Source organism: Lynx canadensis, chromosome B1 (genome assembly GCF_007474595.2).
Source record: "Lynx canadensis isolate LIC74 chromosome B1, mLynCan4.pri.v2, whole genome shotgun sequence".
Taxonomy (NCBI): domain Eukaryota; kingdom Metazoa; phylum Chordata; class Mammalia; order Carnivora; family Felidae; genus Lynx; species Lynx canadensis.
This window is the reverse complement of record NC_044306.2, coordinates 71,000,694-71,024,338: the sequence shown is the minus strand read 5'-3', so window position 1 is coordinate 71,024,338 and position 23,645 is coordinate 71,000,694. Positions and strand designations below refer to the sequence as shown.

General features: G+C 34.8%; 1 protein-coding gene across 1 annotated transcript in view; it reads right to left on the bottom strand.

The window, feature by feature from the left end:
* PDGFC (platelet derived growth factor C) overlaps nt 1-23,645 on the bottom strand; it is a 204,193-nt gene that overhangs the window by 83,453 nt on the left and 97,095 nt on the right. The window contains exon 2 of the mRNA XM_030312853.1: nt 6,742-6,937. Coding sequence (XP_030168713.1) covers nt 6,742-6,937 — 196 coding nt within the window. The remainder of the gene's footprint in view (nt 1-6,741; nt 6,938-23,645) is intronic.

Here is a 23,645-nt window from a genome sequence, read left to right as displayed (position 1 = left end):
GGAAACTGAAGAAACAGAAAAATGAAGTACAAACCCAAAGTTATATACATAATAAGAAACAATGCACTATATTAAATTCCTAAATATAAAGTTAAATATAAAGATTTTTTTACTGAATTTTATTTTATTGCTACTCACATTCCTTTCATAAGAGAAAACAAAAACACACACAGATGTACATACTAACATGCACACACACATGCACAAAGAAAGACACAGGAAAGGTGAAAGTAAACGAATGGAAAGAATGTCAGGCAAATAATGATTGCAGTTACCTGAGGTAGTTTGTTAATATGATAGGCATAATATACTTTAAAGCCAAACCAAAATATCAATGAAGACTAAACAAGGTCAGATCTCTGAACTTCTGTGCACCAACTAACATAATTTAAAAATCTATAAAGCAAAAAATAATATACTATTAATAATATATAATAATATGATGACAAAAACACAAAGCAAAAAAAAATTTAAACATATAAAGCAAAAAACACATAAAGCAAAAAGGTAGGCCTACATGGTGAAACTAACAAGTGTATTTATCCTCTGTTAGGAGAATTTAATTTGTCTCTTAGTAATTGATACATCAAAAAAAAATTCAGGAAAGATACTGATGCTGTGATCAGATCAACTGCACAAATTAATATAATGGACATATACAGACTTGCACCACACAACTGAAGAATATACTCTCTTTTTAAGTACATTTGGAAAACTTAAAAATCTGAAGCAAATAAAGCCAAGTCTTACATTTTAAACAGTCATAGACAAACAAGCCATATTTTTTACTCCAAATTAAGTGAATTTAGAAATCTCTCATTTAAAAGCCTCAAATCTGCACTTAAAAACCTCATAGTTTTACATAAAATGTGAACAATATGCTTCTATATAATAATGGCTTAAAAGAAGCAAACCATGGACATTTTAAATATCTTCCAATGGACAAAAATTAAAATGCCACATTATCAAAATTGGTAGGATACAACTAAAACAGGATTGAGAAATCAAACTCACATCACTGATAATACAATAAACTGGAATTAAGAGCAATCAGAAGTGCCCATCACCTAGAGAACATTCTGGCCAAAATATTTACGCAGGACCTAACTATGAAGACATATTCAAAGAAATTGACACTAAGAGATTCTGCAGAACAAATGTCCTGGATTGTTTAAAAAAAACAATGTCATAACAGCCAAGAAAAGGCAAGAAAAGAGTTATAATAACCGAATGCAATATATAGTCAATGATTTGTTCAAAATCAAAACATAATAACAAAAAGAAAAAAAAAAATGTTAACATTTTGGGATCAGGAGATTGGAAAATCAACTATGTATTAGGTAATTATTTCATATTAATATTAAATTTCTTGCATGTGAAAACGGTATTGAAATGACATAGGAAATATCCTTGGTTTTAGGTGATTTATGGTGAAGTATAAAGTGTCATTATGTCTATAACTTCTTTTTAAATGCAGAAATTAAAAAAATAAAAAAAAATTTTCCCAAATGGGAAAAGTGTCTCTTAACAAACTAAGGAATACTTGACATAATAAAGAAAAAAAAAGAATTTCCATTAATCATCATACCCTACAGAAGTGATGAATCACTAAATTCTACTCCTGAAACCATTATTACATGATATGTTAACTGACTTGGGTTTAAATAAAATTTTAAAAAATCTTCATAATCAATATTGGTATATTAACAGCACAATTTTTACTCCCGCTGGCCAAAGATGGAACAATTTCAGTTGTAGAGTAAATAATGATACGACTGGATTATAACACAAGTAATAAAATAAATATCCGTGAGTCTATACTGATATAAATGATGGAGGAAGGAAGGAAGGAAGGAAGGAAGGAAGGAAGGAAGGAAGGAAGGAAGGAAAGGAGGGAGGAAGGGAGGGAGGGAGTTAGGAAGGAGGGAAGAAGGAAAAAACACAAATTTTCTGTTCTGAAAAATTCCAAATAACCCCCTTCCAGGAGACAGAACTTAATCACTCCTCCTTGAATATGTACTGGACTTAGTTACATGCCTCCAGTTAACAGCTAATGAAAGGGAAACATACTTCCTTACCAGAGGAGCGACCCACCCTCAGTGATCAAGATTAACATCATCAGTGATAAGTAAGGGAGACAGTATGTACCTTCTGATATGATATGAGGAGAAGGGAATATCATCTATTTGGAATTCTTCCCCCAAATCCATAACCTCAGTGCAATCATGAGAAAAGATCTGAAAAACCTAAACTGAGGGACATTCTACAAAATACCTGATCAATACTCCTGAAAACTGTCAAGGTCGAGGAATAAAATGAAAGAGACGGACTGTCACAGATTGGATGAGAATGAGGACCAAATGCAATATGCTTATCCTAGAAAGAATCCTAAAACAGGAAAAGGACATAAAGAGGGAAAACCACTGACATCTGAATAAAGTCTGTAGTTAAGAGTATTGCAAGAATGTCAGGTTTTCAATGATGCAAATATAACATGGTTACGTAAGATATTAACATTGGAGGAACCTAGGTTAAGAATATATGGAAATTCTCTGCACTATATTTGCAGCATTCCATAAATCTAAAGTTATTCCAAATTTTAAAGTTTTTTTTTTTAAAGAAACTCTAAAATCAGAAAGATGACAGGGATACCTACTAAGACAATCTACAGCTTAATGAGAGATGGAAAAGAAAGAGTAGAGAAACTGAAAGGGAGAAAGGAATCTTTTTTTCACAAATCATGTGATTTTTTTTTGCTTAAATCCAAAACAGTTCCCAGAATAATTACGAAATAAATAAAAGAGATTATAGCAAGTGTGCAGGATATAAGATCAATACAAAAAAAAAAAATCAACTGCATTTCTAACTACCAGCAATATACAAATAGAATATATTTTTCAGGAAGGGGATTTTAGCAAGTCTATAAAGAATATAGAAATAAATCTAAATAATTATGCATAACATCTCTAAAAGGAACATTTGAAAAATGTATAGATGATAAAGAAGATTCCAATAAGTGGAGACACAAAAGTTCTCCAAGACAGAAAGTTATTTCTATAAAGATGTCAACTCTCATCAAAATGATTTATATATCCAATGCTATCACAATAAAAATCACAACAGGAGTTTTCAAGGAACTTGGCAACCTATTTCTAAAAATATATTAATGAAAAATAGCACGGATGTTCCAAAAGAGAAGAAACAAGAGGTGAGACTTCCCTATCACAGAGCTTCTACATGCTACATAATTAAGACAGCATCATTTTGGTACATAGATGGACACAACTGAGCAAAGGAAGAGAGCCCAAGGTACCAGAACAAATCATATACAGAAATCTGATTACAAATCTACTGGCTCTGCGTATCCCTGTAGGAAAGAATGATTATTTAGTACATAATGCAGGGACACTACTGGATACCCTAATGAAAAACCTCACACCAGAGACAAAAATAATTACAGATGAATCAAAGACTTAAATAACAAAAGCAAAATTTAGGGGTGCCTGGGTGCCTCAGTCGGTTGAGCATCTGACTTTGGCTCAGGTCACGATCTCACAGTTCATGGGTTCGAGCCCCATGTCAGGCTCTGTGCTGACAGCTCAGAGCCTGGAGCCTGCTTCAGATTCTGTGTCTCCCTCTCTCTCTTTCCCTCCCCCGCTCACTCTCTCTCTCTCTCTCAAAAATAAAATAAACATAATTTTTTTAAAAAAGAAAAGCAAAATTTAAATAGCCAAGCAGTCTACTAAGAACCGTATAAAAGATATGAACAGACATTTCACAGAAAAGTAAATATGAGTGGGCAATAATAATACAAAAATTTATCAACCTCATTAGTAATCAGGAAACAAAAATAAAAATTAATATTGAGGTACAATCTTATACTTTCCATGCTACCAAAAATGAAAAGAATGACAACCAAAAGGTTGTTGAGAATGTGGTGTAACAGAAATATTTGCATATTGTTGGTAGAAATATAAATTGGTCATTTTAAAAATCAACTTAACTCTACCTACTAACATTGAAAATGTAAATGCATTAAGACAGCAATGTGGTTCTTAGATATAGACTCAGAATTTTTTTTTTCTTGCACTTTCAGACAAGGAGAACAAGCCAAACATTCATCAAGTAGAAAAGACCAAAAACGTTCACCATACACCAGAATACTATGCATCAAGGAAAACAAATGATCTAAGCTATCTGCGTCAACGTGAACTGACGTTAAAATATCACATTTTTCAGTTGAAATACAGTATTATCCCATTGATCTATATTTCAAACACTGGCAAAAAAAAATAACCAACTTACTCTTTGTAGGAAAGTACATAGAGAAATGGACAATCGTAAAATTATAGAGAAAATCAGTAGACGGGGAAAAAAACGCTTAGAACAATGATTATATTCGCAGGGACAAGAAGAAGGTGTAATTAGGGAGGAACAAGGGAAAGGAGGTTCAGAATTATTGTAAGTGTCACTTTTCTTAAGTTGAGCCTAATAATGAGTAAAGCTCAGTCACAAGTTAGGCGAGGCATGCTGGATGATGGTTTAATTTTTATTACTTAACTACTAATATACATCACACACACATGCATATAATGCCTCTCCTGTAACACAACCTCCCAGATGTGCAGGTGTTAAGTGACCCGTCTGGCGTTGACCTGTAGGAACAGGAACTAGGGAACGTGGCACAAGAAGGGCTAACATTCTGGCTACTGCTGTTGATGTCTCTGACCCAGAAGACTCCTGTCTTTGGTCAGCATGCACGAAACTTGTAGACTAACGTGCTAAGATTTTTCAAGGAGAGCAAAATCTTAAAGCCATCATAATTTTTAACAAGGCTATGGAATCCAGCATATGAAAAGAAGCCAGGAGGCGCAGTCTAGCATGGTGAAAAACTATCTACATGTGTGTGAGGAAAAATGGATCTTAGCATTTGTTTAGGCATAAAATATGAATGGTATCTAGGGCTGCTACTTTCCTTCTCTGGTCTGTTTCCTTATCCATAAAATGAAGGGTTGAATAACAGTCTCTAAAGGCAGCTAGAATAGCTTCCAGTTCTTAAAGTCAAAGATTACAGATGTAAGAGGAAAAAAAAATAACATGAAATGCATAGTCACAGAAGAAATGTGAAAAAAAGTCATTACACAAATGTTAAAGATACAAACTGTGATGACAGCAAGTGCAAAGTTTATTTCATCTGCATTGAAATATTTATCTGTAATATACCGTAAAGTGAAAATTCTCTTTTAACTTGTATATCAAAGAGAAAACAACCCCACAAAGAAGCTCAAGTAAAATATTTTCATGATATACAAATGCCATTGAAGTGAAAAGTCTTCATAAGACCACCCAACCTTGACAAGTGTATTCACATAGGACTTAAAGAGTAATATTTGTATGACATACAGTAGGTGGTCTTTTGCGTGGGTGAAAGACTCCAGCTGACTTTGGTTCATGAATGCCTCTAGGAGAATTATGATGAATTTCTACCTGGCAGACCATAATGTTAGTCTAAACTTCTAATTCTGCTTTCAGAATTGCATTTCTTCTTTGTGACGAAATATCCAAATTTCTTTAATCCTGTGTGTGCGTGTAAGCATCCATATGTGTATTTAGGTAGTATGCACCCATGGGCACTGCTTTTTCTTTTAAATACTTATTGTTTATTTTATTGACTTGGCTATCGGGAAGAGAAAATGTAAAATTTTCAGCACTAATCATAACTTAGGTTTTCTGGCACAACTACATTCCTTTATTTGGCTTTTCTTTCTCTACGCATCATGTCAAATTGTTTTATTCTATATGTACTTTGTGCCATAAGTTACTTCAAACCATTTTCAGTATATGAACCAATGAATGCATATGTACAGTATGTGTCTCCTGATTTTAAATGAAACATAGCTTAAATAAGGTAAATTTCTTGGATCATCAGAAAAACATGAGAAAAACAGAACAAAAGATGCCATTTGAAATCACATCATGACGCTGGAGAGGATGTGGAGAAACGGGAACCCTCTTACACTGTTGGTGGGAATGCAAACTGGTGCAGCCGCTCTGGAAAACAGTGTGGAGGTTCCTCAAAAAATTAAAAATAGACCTACCCTATGACCCAGCAGTAGCACTGCTAGGAATTTACCCAAGGGATACAGGAGTACTGATGCATAGGGGCACTTGTAGCCCAATGTTTATAGCAGCACTCTCAACAATAGCCAAATTATGGAAAGAGCCTAAATGTCCATCAACTGATAAATGGATAAATAAATTGTGGTTTATATACACAATGGAATACTACATGGCAATGAGAAAGAATGAAATCTGGCCTTTTGTAGCAACGTGGATAGAACTGGATAGTATTATGCTAAGTGAAATAAGTCATACAGAGAAAGACAGATACCATATGTTTTCACTCTTATGTGGATCCTGAGAAACTTAACAGAAACCCATGGGGGAGGGGAAGGAAAAAAAAGAGGTTAGAGTGGGAGAGAGCCAAAGCATAAGAGACTCTTAAAAACTGAGAACAAACTGAGGGTTGATGGGGGGTGGGAGGGAGGGGAGAGTGGGTGATGGGTATTGAAGAGGGCATCTTTTGGGATGAGCACTTGGTGTTGTATGGAAACCAATTTGACAGTAAATTTCATATACTGAAAAAAAAATAAAATAAAATCACATCATTAAAATGAAGCAACTTGAAAAACTATAACAGTCGTTACACTCTGTTTGAATTTCAAGAATACGGTAACTTACTTGCATATGTCATCTTCTGGGTCTTCAAGCCCAAATCTCTCATCAAATGTAAGCTGTATCCAAACATTTTCTTCTACTGCTACTAATCTCCATACCAAGACCATATTTCTTGGATAAGTATGAGGAAACCTCGGGCTGTGAATACTTCCATTAGTAGACACAGTAATAATTCTCTCATGCTGGGGATCTTGTACTCCTAAAGCAAAAATAGAGGCATAGACACACATTTAGAACAGACATCTCGAAAACTGCAGGTTTCAAAATAAATGTTTGCTCTATCATCCATATTTTAACCCAAACATGTGTTGGGTATGTCTCACCCAACAGAAACCAAGTATCACTCTTTTCAGAACTCACCCAGAAAAAAAAGAATTATTATTATTTTTTATTTTTCTAATATTCATTTTTGAGACAGAGAGAGACAGAGTGCAAGGAGGGCAGGAGCAGAGAGAGAGGGGGACACAAAATCTGAAGCAGGCTCCAGGGCCTGAGCTATCAGCATGGAGCCTGACGTGGGGCTCAAACTCACAAACTGCGAGATCATGACCTGAGCCAAGATCGGACACTTAACCGACTGAGCCGCCCAGCACCCCAAAAAGGAACTATTTTAACAATATTGAATAAAAACCTCAGTACTTTTATACTTGAAAGAACATAACACATTAGTCTTAATTATTGAAATGTCAAACTACCAACTCATGGATTCCTGAAATCATAACAAAGCCGACTTAAGGCCCTCATCCTCTAAGAACTTATCAAATATGAGTCATATTAAAAAGAAACTTGCATATAATTCTATGTTTAAAAATACAAACAGTGGGGCACGTGGGTGGCTCAGTGGGTTGAGTGTCCGACTTCGGCTCGGGTCATGATCTCACAGCTCGTGGATTCGAGCCCCGCTTCAGACTCTGTGCTGACAGCTCAGAACCTGGATCCTGCTTTGGATTCTGTCTCCCTCTCTCTCTGCCCCTCCCCCACTCATGCTCCGTCTCTCTCTGTCTCAAAAATAAAATTAAAAAAAATGTTTTTAAATACAAATAGTGAATTTGCCCCCATTCTTCAACAGTGATTGTAGCAACTGTTCATTGAGTATTTATGTTACTCAAATTACATTATTTCACATTGATAAAATGCAATTTAAGAATACTTTTCTTAGAAATTTCTTGAATTTAAAAGACTGAATATCAAGGGTCATGTATTAGCTGGAAGATTTTGAGGTTAAATAATAACCTGTCTTATTGCTAAAAAAAAAAACAACAAAATAACTTTAGTAAGTTGAAGTTATGATTCTTCAAGCAGCTTTTTCATTCTCTTAAACTTGGCTATTTCAACAATCAGTTTGGTAAGTATTATTTTATATGGTCAGGGTTGGAAGACAGGGTTAAGACCAATATAAGTTCTTTGAATATATACCAGTGTGCATTATGAAGAAAAATCATCATATTAGTAAATATGTGTTAGTTGCCACAGAATTTTTAAATTAAATCATTTAATGTCACCATTCTTCCTATTCAGAAACATGTTCCCTCTTATTGGATGCTAATATTTAATACTGCTATTGGCTATATTAACTTGTATGAAATAATCAATACTTCTTTTATGCACATAATTTAGCACCAATCTATCTCCTGAGAACATAGATGGATCTATCAAGTTAGATGAATTCTTTTCTATTCTGACAAATTTTCTTTTAACAATGATGAAAACAGGGGTGCCTGGGAGGCTCAGTCGGTTGAGCATCCGACTTCAGCTCAGGTCATGATCTCGTGGTCTGTGAGTTCAAACCCCGCATCGGGCTCTGTGCTGATGGCTCAGAGCCCAGAGCCTGTTTCAGATTCTGTGTCTCCCTCTCTCTCTCCCCTCCCCCACTCATGCTCTGTCTCTCTCTCTCTAGTCAAAAATAAATAAATATTAAAAAAATTTTCTTAAATAAATAAAAATCATGAAAATTTAGGGGCGCCTGGGTGGCTCAGTCGGTTGAGCGTCAGACTTTGGCTCAGGTCATGATCTCATGGTTCGTGAGTTTAAGCCCCGCATCGGGCTCTGTGCTGACAGCTCAGAGCCTGGAGCCTGCTTCAGATTCTGTGTCTCCCTCTCTCTCTGCCCCGCCCCTGCTCATGCTCTGTCTCTGTCTCTCAAGAAGTGAATGGCTTCACTTAGATTGGCTACAATTTATTATTTGCCCCATTTTGTCTAAAAAAATGCCTGATATAAACCAAGGCACTCATTACAAATATAGCAGTGTATGATTTTTCATATACAATCTAGAAAACTGAATAGCTACGAAAAGATCTGCATTCTATTTTGATAATCTCAGTCACAAAAGATCATTGCCAAAATGTATACACTTAGATGGTGTTTACATCTTTTTTTTCTTTATAATTCACATTTCCACGACACTCTAATTAAACATAATTTAAAGACCAAACATCTAAGTCTCCTCTGTGGTCAAAGAATAGTAAACTTCCTTGTAAGTTACTGCTCCCGAAAAGTCATCTCTAAATGCAGTGAGGTTTGCCACCAAACACATAGGATTTACACCGGATTGTCACTTTCATGTGAATCTCAAACAACCAGGGCTATAATCAGAAAAAAAAAAAAAAAAAGCAACACACATTAAGTTCTACTAAATTAGGAGTCTACATCTGTAGTTTCATTGTTTAAAAAATAATCTTTCTAAACATATAACTTTACTAGTATTTTAAGGAAAAGACAAGTATATATTCTATGACTATTTTATTGAACATGTACGATCCACTGGACAGTATACTCAAAGAAAAGTAGCAAAGAAATAAAACCAATGTTTTTAGTCAAATTTCTAAAGTATTTACAACACACTCCTGGCAATGTATTCTAAAGAGGAATCAATCTTGGTTCATCTTAGATAGTGAATTTAGCATGAAAAATGAAAATATATATGAACACTAAATTTAAAAATTTATAATTATATACCCTTTCACATTATCTTGCCCAGCCCCTCTTAAGGAAAAATTATTGAAAGCCAAAGCGAATCAAAAATAGAAAAAAAAGGAAGGAGATAATAGTGTAAATACTAATAAAACACTAATTGGAAAAGATATCTGCTTCTCCTCATGTTCACTGCAGCATTGTTTACAATAGCCAAGACATGGAAACAACTTAAGAGTCCCCTGATGGGTGAATGGACAAAGGAAATGTGCTTTATATACACAATAGAATATTAGCCATAAAAAGGAAAAGAAACTGCAATTTACAACAACATGGATGGACCTTGAGGGCATTATAATAAAATAAGTCAGACATAGAAAGATACTTTATGATCTCACATGTGGAATGTTAGAAAAAAAACAAAACAAAAAAGGATCTCATAGATACAGAGAACAGATTGGTGATCACCAGAGGTAGAGTGGAGGGTGGGTGAAATGGGTGAAGGGGGGGTGAGGTCAAAAGGCACAAACTTCCAGTTACAAAATAAATCATGGGATGTAATGTAATATACAACATGGTGACTACAGGTAATAATACTATGCTGTATATTTATAATTTGCTAAGAGTGTAAATCTAGTAAGTTCTTATCACACACACACACACACACACACGCGCACACACACAAATTTTAACTATGTATGATAATGGATGTGACCTAGACTTATTGTGGCTATCATTTTGCAATGTATACAGGTATCATATCATTATACTGTGCACCTGGAACTAATATAATGTTATATATCAATTATACCTCAATAAAAATAATAATGTAAATACTGTAACATTGTTGACTACATATGTACATATATTTCAATGATATATAATCATATATCTATATTATTGAATTGTTTTAGCATTAAGTCAAAGCAATTTCATAATATTTGCCATGCATTTCATAGTATTAGTCCCCTTAAAGACATGTTTACAATGACGGAAAGAGGGTAAGAATAAGAAAAACGTAACAAGCAATAAAAATCATAATACTTAAAAATATTTTAAAAAGAACTGAAGAAAAGAGGTTTCTAGATAATATCTAAATAATGTGAAACTCATAATGGGTAAAATTTTACCTAATGTAAACAACAAATGTCTCCAATCTTGGTTAGTTTTGGAGTTCTGAAGAAATCTGTTCCTGCCTGTGCCTCTACAGGCAACTGTAGAGACAGGTCACCTGAAAACTGGTAGACTTCCCAGACACCCTGCGAAATTTCTGATGTGTTTACTTCCAAATGTACGTTATTCTGAAATTATGTTTTTTTTTTACAAAAATGTTTCTCTAATAGTTGCGTCTCTTTCCAAATCCTTACTTGATAAATACACATATTTATTGGTCTTATTTGTGCTTTGCTCTGTTCAGTTTCTTTTCTTTCTTTTTTCTTTTTTTTTTTTGTCTATAATAATCTTTCTTTATCCTATTCTTGTTAATTTGTTTATATAGATATCTCTGCTTTTGCTCTCATTAACTCTCAATTAACAAACTTCAATTTTAACAATAGTCAAACTCATATGATACACATACACATGTGCACAGTTTTACTGACTCCCTTAGCTGGTGCCTTTTTGCCTAGAAAACCCAGAATAATCCCGTCCTAATCTTACCTGATTCTGTATAGAGAAGACAGGCTTGAGCACCGTAATGCAAACAAATCTCTTTCCGTAAGTTCCAACGTACATAGAAGTACCCTATTTTTACGTTTAATATTTAAAATTCTGACTATTCATACGAAAGTACAATGATATACTACATAGGCTCGATCTACTGTTTCCCATAACTTAAAAACAACAGCAAAATAAAACAAAGGCAATCAACAGTGCTGCCTCCCTCGACTGTTTACAGATTATAATACATTTGCACTAAGGAAAAAGAAAATAATGGTTTTAAGTAAACCATAAAACAAATATAATTATTTAAGATATGCTCCATTGAGATTCTTGAATTTATCCCAGAAGATTATCATTTTATTCCCCAAGGGAATGAATAGTCGAAAAACTTACATATTAGAAACCTCTTATGTTTCATGCTCTGTTCCAGGTGACTGGGATATCACAAACGAAACAAAGCCTTGTCCTCTTAATGTGACAACTTTTAGGACTATACATTAATGGTATTCCTAAGCTAGGTATAGTAGTGAACTAACATTCAGCTACCAAAACATTCAGATGATACCTCTTTCAGGATTCCATCTTTGACTTCCACTATACATTCCTTTAGGACTGCCTATTTTAATCAAAATGTATGGGTTTACCTTTCTTACCTCCCACCACACTATTCATTCCTAAAAGACAAAAAGCATGTTACTGAATCCAAAAGCTAACCACTGTCTAGCTCTGTGCCTTGCCCATGGCACTACCTAATACATACTGATAGTATAAAAAAATGATATCCCAGAACACAGCAGAAAACAAATTTCCCTATTATTCAACATTCCATTCTTCATTCTTAAGATCACAATGACTGCACATGATAAGGATAAGAAAATTTTACAATTGAAACTCCCTCTAATTAAGGTCCTTTAATTCATATTTGATATCTTACTCAAAGTTCATCTATTATAGCTACATACGTATTTCAGCTGAAGGTGATAGGTCACAGAGATTTGCCATTTTCTTAACATGCTTATTTTAAGAAAATAGAACATGTTCTATAATTTTACCACACTCTGAGATTTCCATAATTATAATCATTAACTTAACTCTGAAATATGAATAAACTGATGATAAAATCTGTTATTTTAGGCAAGACATTTAATATCGGAGTTTCCTTTTTTAAACTAAAGATAATCATAAACTGTTTTAAAGTTTAAATGAAATGATAACTGTATAAATTCATCACCTTGATAATTGTAAATCAGTATGGATGTAAAGGAGAAACCTTGTCTATCATATTCTGTCTAATTAAAATACAATGAGAGAAAATTCACTATCAGGTATCAAAGTTTTGTGATGCCAGTGAATAGATTGCTATGTAAGATAATGCAACATCGGTCATATGTACAAGGATTCTAATTTTGCAAAGATCAAGTTAATTAAGCAAGAATCGGTGATGTTTAGGCAGTGATTTCAAATTTCTGATTTCCTTCTACAGGTTGATTAGGAGGGGGAAAAAAGGTTTATAGAAATTTTGCCATTTCCTTGACCTGAAACTATCTTCAATAAAACATTTAAATTATTTTGCATTTAGAGACATACAAGAATTCACCCATTAGCTGCTATCTAACTAGAATCAATGATAAGAAAGGGGGGGGGTCTTTGTTCAGGAAGTTCACAGCAATCCTCCATATGCAATAAGAAAAAAGTTAATATGGTGAACATATCCTCAACATCCCATCACTACTGTGAAGCAGCTACTGGAAAAGAAAGGCTGGGATTGACCCTCCCCAGAATTGTGCCTGGAAAACCAACGTAAGCCCATTTCCCTCACTACATGGATCATTTTGATGGGTCAATCAGAGTGAATCCAATGGCTTTTTTTCAACAGTTGGGGTTGAGATCATTTGGGGCAGAAGAAGTGAGATCCAGACTTGTGTAGCCATTAAGCTTGTAACAGAATCCAATCTGAACAAAAAGTTAATGCAGAGAATTAGGCAGATAAATGGCAGCACAGAAAGATGGTGCTAGCCCCAGCTCAAACCACACAGTGAGTTCATGCCATCTCTTGGCTTCTCAGGTACATGTCTAAATAAATCACTTTTATTACTTAAGCCAGTTAGAATTTTTTACACTTGCAACCAAAATCATCATATAGCGAACATGTTCGGGTTTGCCTGGGGTGGCCTTCCTTTAGGCCTCTTGTCCTGGTGTGATTATTATTAGTGTTCCCTTTTCACACTCTAAAATATCTGAATTAACATCATAAAGAACAGCAAGTAATATCTATAAAATTTTTCTGGTACTGAGGCATCAGATACTGAATGGTAAAGATTTGACAGTATGGTATTTTAGCCTTAAGGTAATGGTAAAAATAATCTAATTTGATTTTATACAATGGGATACTACATTTTCAAATGAAGGCTCAATTATGAAAGATAAATGGGCAATGACGTTAGCTATTATGCCACAGGATAAATAGCCAAGTATATAAGCACAGAATCCCTGTGAAGCCTTTTACACGCCAATTAATAATGAATACAATTGTATACCCACACCATTATAGTGAACCATGTTTAGGCAATAGTATTATTTTCTATCCTGTGTTAAGCTGTGCATTATTTTAGCCACCCCAAAGAGGTCAAAGTAGAATAGAACTAAATTAGGAGTAATTCACATTACAAAAGAAACATTCCCTTTAAAGATTCACTATTGATTTCATTTTTCAATAGTTAATCAACTCTGCTGTTGAATTAAAACTATTATTCAATGTAGAAAGTTTACACAAAATATCAGAAGCTCTGAAATATTTTAAGCAGGATACATTTATGTGAAATAATATAATTATGACAAAAACCGGCCGATGTCACTAAGCACAAATTCATAATACATAGACAGACAAACAAACAAGCTAACTTAAGAGAAAATATGATCACTAAAGAACCTCATCTGTTTTGAAGACTCAACATCTGTCCATTTTCTATCTACGCTGGACATATAATTTACGACATTCAGATTGGAGTTTACAAGCAATTTCAAATATGGAAGTAGCTACCTATTTCTTTGTGAACATACAATGGTTATATATAGTACAGACATTCTGATGGGAAGATGTTTAAAATTCATCCATGAAAATACTAATGAAAAGGTAATCTTTACAAACTTAACTCTCTCACAGAAAAAAAATGCAAGTAAGGCCATTAGTTTATGCCTTTAGTGACTGTTTAAAATATGTTTAAAATTCTTTTTTAGGGGGGCCTGAGTGGCTCAGTCGGTTGAGCGTCCGACTTCAGCTCAGGTCATGATCCTGTCACAGTCCGTGGGTTCGGCCCCATGTGGGGCTCTGTGCTGACAGCTCACAGCCTGGGGCCTGCTTCGAATTCTGGGTGTCCCTCTCTCTCTGCCCCTCCCCCACTCATTCGTTCTCTCTCCCTCTCTTTGTCAAGAATAAATAAACATTAAAAAAATTTCTTTTAATTCTTTTTTAGGCTAAGCTTTCAATTAGGCACAATAAATAATTCCTAAGGAACAACAAAATTGGACTATATTTATTTCAGTCTTTACAATTGCTGAAAAATAAGACTTTACTGCTTCCCACTTATGTTTAGTGTTTCCTGTTCACAGGTGAATGCATATAACGTGTAAGTAATAAGCCTACGATTCTCTTATGCATAATATGAAAGGCAGTAAAAATAATAAATCCAATCACTTCTTTACAAAACATGTCCTCCTCCCTAATGTTTCAAATGCTACTAAATATTGTTGATAAGTGTAAAGCGTTTGCATTTCCATATACAACATCTGAGATTTATACATCATATGGGGAGCAAGATCTTGGGTTTCAGCAGTTAATTCCACACAGCGGCATCAAGAATAAATGGAGAGCAATTATACTGGGACATGATTGACCCTCAAAGGCTAGCTAATAAGTTTAAACAAACTACGATCATAAACGTTCTAATCTTTCTGCCCTGCTGGAAAACATCACTTCCCCACCCCACACCACCCTCAACAAGTCTTGTCAATCTTCAAGTAATGTTAAGATATAAATAAAATATAAACGTTAAGGCTCTTTAAAGAAATGAAAGTCTTAAGTTAACGGTAGGAAAATAGGTTGCCTGAATTACTTCTCAAAGCAATGATATTTTTTTAAATTTTTTTTTAACGTTTATTTGTTTTTGAAACAGAGAGAGACAGAGCATGAATGGGGGAGGGGCAGAGAGAGAGGGAGACACAGAATCGGAAGCAGGCTCCAGGCTCTGAGCCATCAGCCCAGAGCCCGACACGGGGCTCGAACTCACGGACCGCGAGATCGTGACCTGAGCTGAAGTCGGACGCTTAACCGACTGAGCCACCCAGGCGCCCCAAAGCCATGATATTTTTAATTGGCTTGAATATATCCATTAACAGCATTCTTTAGCAATAGCTAGCTTTCTAGCAACAGTGTCAAAATTAAACCGAAGATCCTGAGGCAAAATGTCTAAAAAGAGAAGCTGAACCTACGTTAGAACAGATTCGAGACACACACTTTTATTCAAAACAGGGACTGAACTGGACTCTAAGGGCTCTAGCAGAAGTTTCATTCGTGAGGAGAGATTCTTCTTCAACACCTCGTTATCATTCGTTTTTTCAACCGTATTGAAAAATACCTACTTCCCTACCATCTGATCTCAGAGAAGACTTTGAGGATATAACTGTCAGGTTGGACATTGTCAGAGGCCACAAGAAGATTTGAGAGTCCTTCTTTATGGTATTCGCACTGTTTATAAGAGTGTAATCCCCCAGCCAGCAAATGGACCAGCTGCATTCATGACCTCCCAGCCAGTAAACAGACCTGTTTGAACATAGCATTTCCTTGAAAATTCTTGTCCGTGAAACCCAGTTTTGATGTTGAAAATTCTCTACCTATGTTTCCTCTAAGTCCATCCATTCCTCTTCCAAGAGAAATGGAACATTGTCCCCCCAAATGGAAAAAAAAAAGATACAGAAACAAATGCCTGGGAGGTCAAGGAGAGCAGGAGAAAAATAAGAGGAAAAAAGAAAACTTATACTTAAATTAACTGCAGCAAGTTTAACAGTATTAATTATCTTGACAAATGGCTATTACTTTTATTCTCACGTTGAGATAGGGCTCTTTAAGAAAGATATGCACTACATAAGCCTTAAGAAAAACTAAACTGCATGATTTAAATTTACACAGATCTATTTCTGTACATCTCCACAAACTATCAACTATTTTATAGCAGTTCTCATACTTCACAATTTGACTACAATATTGTATTCTCATTAAGTCAACCAGAATAAAACAACACAAGTCAACCGAAACAAGCAAAAAAATTCTGATGAGGCAATATACCGATAAAACAAAAACAAAACCTGATATAAGTGTGCATTAAAACTTGTAGTCATTAACAAGACACTTTTCATTCAGTACTTTCTGCCAAAAGAAAATACTTATAAATGAAGGATGAAAAACAACATACAAAAAAAGTCTAAGAAACACCAGAATCATCCCTTACACGTGGAGAAACACAATTCTACTCTCTGTACACCACAAGAATCAAACTAAAATGCCAGGGGAAACTATCCTTTAACATATCAGGGAACAGAGAAATGAGAATAGAGACATTTCAGTGAGCCCACTACAGTTTGAAGATCATTAGGAATATGTAAACAACACTCGGGCACTGGAATGACCAGATAAAAATTTTACAAACACAGGGATAGAAAAGACTCCCATTATGAAAGAAAGACATTCAAATCTATACAATCTGTGTTGAAAAAAGCAGATAAGAGAAGTATACCACCTAAACAAATCCTCTTCTTTAATATGTATGGTTCAGCATATCAACCTTAATTATGTGAGAATACGTTAGAGTGCATGATAAGAAAAGTTTCAAAATTCAGAGTAAATAAAAATATATGTTTTGCTTACCTTTTAAATGTTCTTTCTCCTCTTTTCTATGCCAGTCCAGATGCTTGGGTATAGTTCCTCCCTGCCAGTAGATGGAGATAGTAAAATTGAGTCTTTTGGTGACCTCGCATCCTAATCTAGGTGGTTCAGAATCTTCAGTTTCAGATTTTGGAAGTAAAAAAATTTGAATGATTGAAAAGACACATAAAGCTTGTAAAAATTATTATGTGAGTCAGTTAAATGAACTTTTATTCATGGTCATTCGTACCAATCTTTAAGGGAGAGGGTCTTGGCTGGCATAGAAAAAAATAAAAGAAAGAGCATTATTTTGTAGGATATATTCCCTTGACTCTTCATTCTTCCCAGAGTTTGCTCATTTACTTAACAAATATCAACTGAATATCACTCATTAGTAGGCTGCAAGTTACTAGCCAGATGCTTTCACATACATTATTTATTTAATGTTTTTAACAACCCTGTGAAGTAATTATTATCCCCAACAATCTTGTCCCAGAAACTGTATCTTTTTTAGTTCCACATGGTGAGCTGACTCTTGCTTGCCAAGTTTCTGTAGTCTTCCTGATGTTCAGTTAACGGCTTCACAGATTTAGGGAGAATGAGTTTCTTCCTCCTACTGATAAAGGAGACCTTGAAGTTGTTGAAAACTCACTTGCCATTGATAAAAACTGTTTATGATTTATTTTGTTTCAAATTAATACATGTCCTCTAAAAGCTTCCAGGAAGAAATTCAAAGGATAAGTTATAGCCATTTTACAGAGGTTAAACTGATCATCTGAAACGTAATGGGCTTCACGGGAGTAGCGCTGAATGAAATAGTTTTTCTTTGAGAAACTGTGCATTTAAGATCAAATTCACTGGGATAAACATTAAAATTTGTGATTACCAATAATCACTTATAAAAATAATAAAATTAGTAACATTTTCCAAAGCTAGTAGAGGGTACTGGTACCTCCTGAGGACAATAAAGGAGCAGTCTAGAAGAATATTCTAAACTGATTTGAATACTGATGACATTACAAAATAAGTGGTTCTATTTTCCTTACTCAGTTTCAGAAACAATTCTATTTGTTAATTAAATAGACTATGTCCCTTATCCTTATCACAAATAAAGCCTGGGTTTCACTATTCCTGGTAGTCGTGGTCTGCAAGGTGATTCCAACATAATACACCTTGGGCAGATCAGGTAGTACACAGCCACTCGAACAGAAATACCAAGTTTGATCAAGAATGGCTGATTAAAATAAAATCACTCACTTTTTACACAGTTGCCTTAATCACTCTGCCCAAATGAATAAGGCAATGATATATCTCTGTATAGTTCTTACAATGATTTTCAGATTATAGAACACTTTCTTATACTTTTTTTTTTCTATCCCACAACCTTAAAAACCAAATGCACTATGCAAGCTTTATTATTGTGAAAATAGTGTTGGTTGGCACAGTAAGTTGATCATATAATTTCTTGTCCACACTAATACATTTTTAGGAATAAAGAAGGATGGTATTCTTAATTGTGTCCCCAATTAATGGTCCCGAGAAAATACGGACATATGACTACCCTAATGAAAAATGACAACATTAAGCTTCAATCCAGAGCTTTTGAGTCTAAACCCTATATTCTTTTCACTCTGCCAGGAAATCTTTCAACATCTATGTGATTAATTCTTAAGCATATGTTTGCCTATTAGTATCCTTGTTCAACATAGCCCACTGAGAGCTTTTTCGTTCTTTTCATAAACTTGGTAATATTATTACATTTATAGTACTTAATTTAAGGTAAGCTAAAACAAAAAACAGAGATTCTGAAACCTTTTCCGTTTAACTGCTTTTTAGTGGGTTGTGAGGTGTTTCTAATATAACCAATGAAGCAGGAGACGTTCTGACCAATTATTACTGATTTGCTGGATTCTGGCTCCATTCCACTGTTCAGAACAATAGGTTTGACATTAATTCTATTCCTAACTGTAAACATTCTTCCAGAATTTGGTACTCCTTAAATTCTACATTAACTTAGAGATCATTTAAAACATGTTTAAGGATTAGGATTAAAAATTATGGAAAATGGGGACACCTGAATGGCTCAGTCAGTTAACCATCTGACTCTTGATCCTGGCTCAGATCATGATCTCATGGTTTCCTGGGTTAGAGCCCCGCCTTTGGCACAGCAAAGACAGCAAGGAGTTGGCTTGGGATTCTCTCTCCCCCTCCCCCACTTGTGCATGCACTCTCTCTCTCAAAATAAATAATAAACATTAACAAAAATTAAAAGAAATTATGAAAATGAAACTGTACTAAAACATAAAAACTGCTTATCCTTCACAATGAATGCAAGTCTCGCCTGTCTATTCATTTACTTACTTGATTATTTAGTTTTTAAGTATCTGGATGTCATTCAATTAAACTCTAAAAGATTGTGGACTTTTGCCTATATTTTGGTTTGCTTGGTTTTCATGTTTGTTTGTTTTTACTGGTATTGAATCCCTGAAAGTACAACACAGTGACTCACACATAATAAATAATAAATGTTTGTTGACTGGCTGAACTGCCTAGGAATGAAGCCCATGTTGCACCTGCAAGTCTATTTAGAACAAAATTTTGTACATGAAAAGGATGAAATATGGCTTTATTACTGGCCTGTCATTATTTTCCAAAGATCGCTGGTTTGGGAAGAATTGACTAAAATCCCTCACATTATATGGAGAGAAACCAGCAGCCCATTGCATGCCATCAGATAGGTTTCTATGGAATAAAGTTATGTTAAATTCATATTTGGAATTGCTTTGCCACGATTTCTAAAATGAAACTTCCAGCAACTGCAAGATTTCAGATAAAGAGCATAATATTCAAGGGAAAAGAAATTGTTATTCCTTTCTGAAATCAAAAGTTAAGTATCTGTTTTGAAAAATAAGATCCCCAGTCTCTTGGCTAGACTTTGGAAACACACATATCCACTAGGCAACACAAAATCTGAGATTTTTCTCTTCACAATTCCCTTTCTTACCACAATTCCAGGATCAAAATTTTAGTTAGCCTTAGGCTTTAAATTTTCTGTGCCAGATGACAGGTATAAAAGGTAACGGTATGGTAGAGTAATACAGTAGCACCATTATGGTAAAGGGCATGCCAGCAGGATGATCTGGACAGAAGAATATAATAATGTAGGAAGTTTCCAAGACAAAAACAAACCTTGACATGATTTGCTAAATAATGTCTATAATCCTCTGTTCTTTTATAATTGCTCCCATTATAAAACTAGGCTTCAGAATTCCTCAAGTATGTTAAACTTCTGAACCAAGTATTTAAAAACAAGAACTAGGTTGTTTTTTTTGTTTTGTTTTGTTTTGTTTTGTTTTGTTTTTATCCTTTTAAACCAATGGGTTGAGAAAGTTTTGAGCATCTGATGAAAGATATGGGTGCTGAAACCAGAAAATTATATATCTAAAGACAAGCTATTGTACTTTTCACACGATGGCGTACAATTTCATAGATTTCATCCAGCCCCTAAAAACTACGTAGGAACCCTTTTATCTATGAAATCAAGGTTAAGAACACTGTCTCCAAAAATAACTTGTCCATTATAAAAGCAAAACAATGAGTTCCTATCCCAGAATCGGGTGGGCTAACAGTGCCACTTCGGTAAAATCAGTGCAGAACAGTAACAGATTTAGTAATCAGGCATTAAAAAAGAAATGCATTCTAAAGGACTAACTTGAGTTTTGGAATGAGCTGGAAAAAAATTTAGATACGTGTATATATGGGTAGGTATTGTGTTTTTTTACATAAAAATAATGACAATATTTCGCAAACTTCCAATGCAACTGTATAAAAGTATTTAAAATATTTTCTAGAAAAATGTACCTAAAATATGGAATTTAAAACAACAGCAGAATTCTTGACATACTAAAAAATGTATTATCTGATCTAAGGAAATTTTAAACATTTGTTATCAAGAAATTTACAGGGGCATCTGGGTGGCTCAGTAGGTTAAGTGTCCAACTCTCAATTTCAGCTCAGGTCATGATCTCACTGGTTTGTAAGATCAAGTCCCACCTAAGGGCTCTATGCTGTCATCACAGAGCCTGTTTAGAATTCTTTCTCTCTCTTTCTCTCTGCCCTTCCCCTGCATGCACACACGTGAGTTCTCTCTCTCTCTCTCTCTCTCTCTCTCTCTCTCTCTCTCTCTCAAAATAAATGAATAAACTTTAAAAAAGAGAAATGTATACATAAAAGAATATAGCAGATAATTTCATTACACTCTTACATTTACAAGAATTTATTTACTATCATACTTTTTAAGTGCGAAGGACAAGAGCAAGTGCCAATTTCGGAGCACTGACAGTGGATTAGAAACTGGTAGGCATTCACGTGAACTATCTCACAGCAATGCTGTGAGACAGACTTTATCACCACTACTCTACCAAGGAGAAAACTTCTAACTGGACCAAGACATCATGAACCAAGTAAAAACAACAACAAAATAACAGATGTGGGTCCCACCAGGGGAGATGCTCTGAGCTGCAGGAATGGATTGATGACAAAGCTGTTTTCTTTCAACGCTCTCATCAATACTACCCCTAGGATGAGTAGGAGGAGGAGCTCATGGACTTTAAAAAAGGTGGTGGTTGTCCTGATCCACGTAGGTGGGTCAGACAGCACAACACCTATCTCAGTTGATCCTACTTCTTTTGTGACCGAATTAATAGTGATTAGTTTTCAGAAGATACTTAAGACAATATTAGAAATTTCCCTCAATTTTTTTTTTAAACAGCAGAAAAGCCTGTTCACTCAGGTCGAAAAGCAGTAACACAAGAATTGCATATGTTGTTATGTTTGGATCTTAAAGAACTGTTATAACAATATAATTGAAATCTTTCCCCATATTTTCTATTTCATAAAGAAGAGGAAAGAAAGTTTAAAAAAAAATTGGTGTGTGTGTGTGTGTGTGTGTTCATGCGCACACACACACACACACACACACACACATTTAAGTTCCACATTTGTAATTAACATTTACACTCAACACTATAAACTGAAACAGTGTTTTCTTGATAATTGTGTAGTAAGCAGGTTCTCTCTTTCAGTCCTTCAGTGAGTATAGTACAAGGAATTCATGGTAAAACAGATACAGTGGAAACATTATAAATCATCATTGGGTTCAGGATCATGTAATGTAGGGATCATCATTACTTCTCTACTGTTATTGAAGAATGTAAAAGGGATGAAAAAGACACTCATTAACTGTGATCTCCTTCCTATTTTTTCATGTACCCTCTCCCCATAAAAAAGTATAATATAACAGTACAGTATAAAATGTCCAATATAAAAAAAAGTCCTAAAGAGGGGTGAAATTTTAATTTAAAAAATTTGATTACTTACAAAGTTTATCTTTTAGTAAAAAGCAAAATATTTTAGCATGTGGATTAAGCTGAAATATTTAGTAAACCACATACAGGGCACATTCTTTTTTTTATTATTTTAGAGAAACAAAGCATGTGCACACATTCAGGGGAGGGGCAGAGGGGCAGAGAGAATCTCAAGCAGGCTGCACATTCAGCATGGAGCCCAATGTGGGGCTAGATCATGGGATCATACCCGGAGATGAAATCAAGAGTCAGACACTCAACCGACTGAGCCACCCAGGGACCCCGTGTACAGAATACATTCTAAGTAGAATTAGATTTCAGAACGATGCCTAAGTAACAAGGTGAGTAAGTATTCACTGACTGTCTACTGGATTAAGGGCATAAGGCATGGAGCCACCCTGCTGCAGTGGAGTCCTGGCTCATAGTCACAGACTCAAGTGTTATTTACTTGAACTACAAAGCTCTCAGCAATATTGCTAGGTGGCCCTTCTACTTCTTGAACTAAGTGACTTTTAAAAGCATATGGTAAGTCTCCATATTCACAGTCTTTAAGATTTCTTTTTGCTTCAGGAGATGGTGGTGGTTGGTGATGATGCAGGTGGTAGAAAGCTAGTATGTTAGCATCATGGCCAAGGTCAAGTGTACTTCATTCAAGTGAAGTTACCTATCCAATCTCCCACACCCTGCTGTCACAAGCAGCAAGTCAATCTAGAGGAGGTTTAGAGACCTGAAAAACATTCACCATAACCTCATGAGGTTCATATTTGAAGTGATTTGTCTCTCTTGCTGTTTATAAGCATGTGATTATAGCTACTTTTAATGCTTTCCCTATATTAGACAGAGTTCCTAAAATTGAAACCATAAATGGAATCAATGGAAGTACTAAGAATCTATGCAAGTGTAAAAAAAAAAAAAATGTGAACGTTAGAATTCAAGCAAAAAAGATCACATCATCTGATTCACTGATAAAGGTAACGTCATGTGAAAAAATCAAATGTTTTGTGACAAAAAAGGCATTATATTAAATATTATGAATGGCATACATCTGCGAG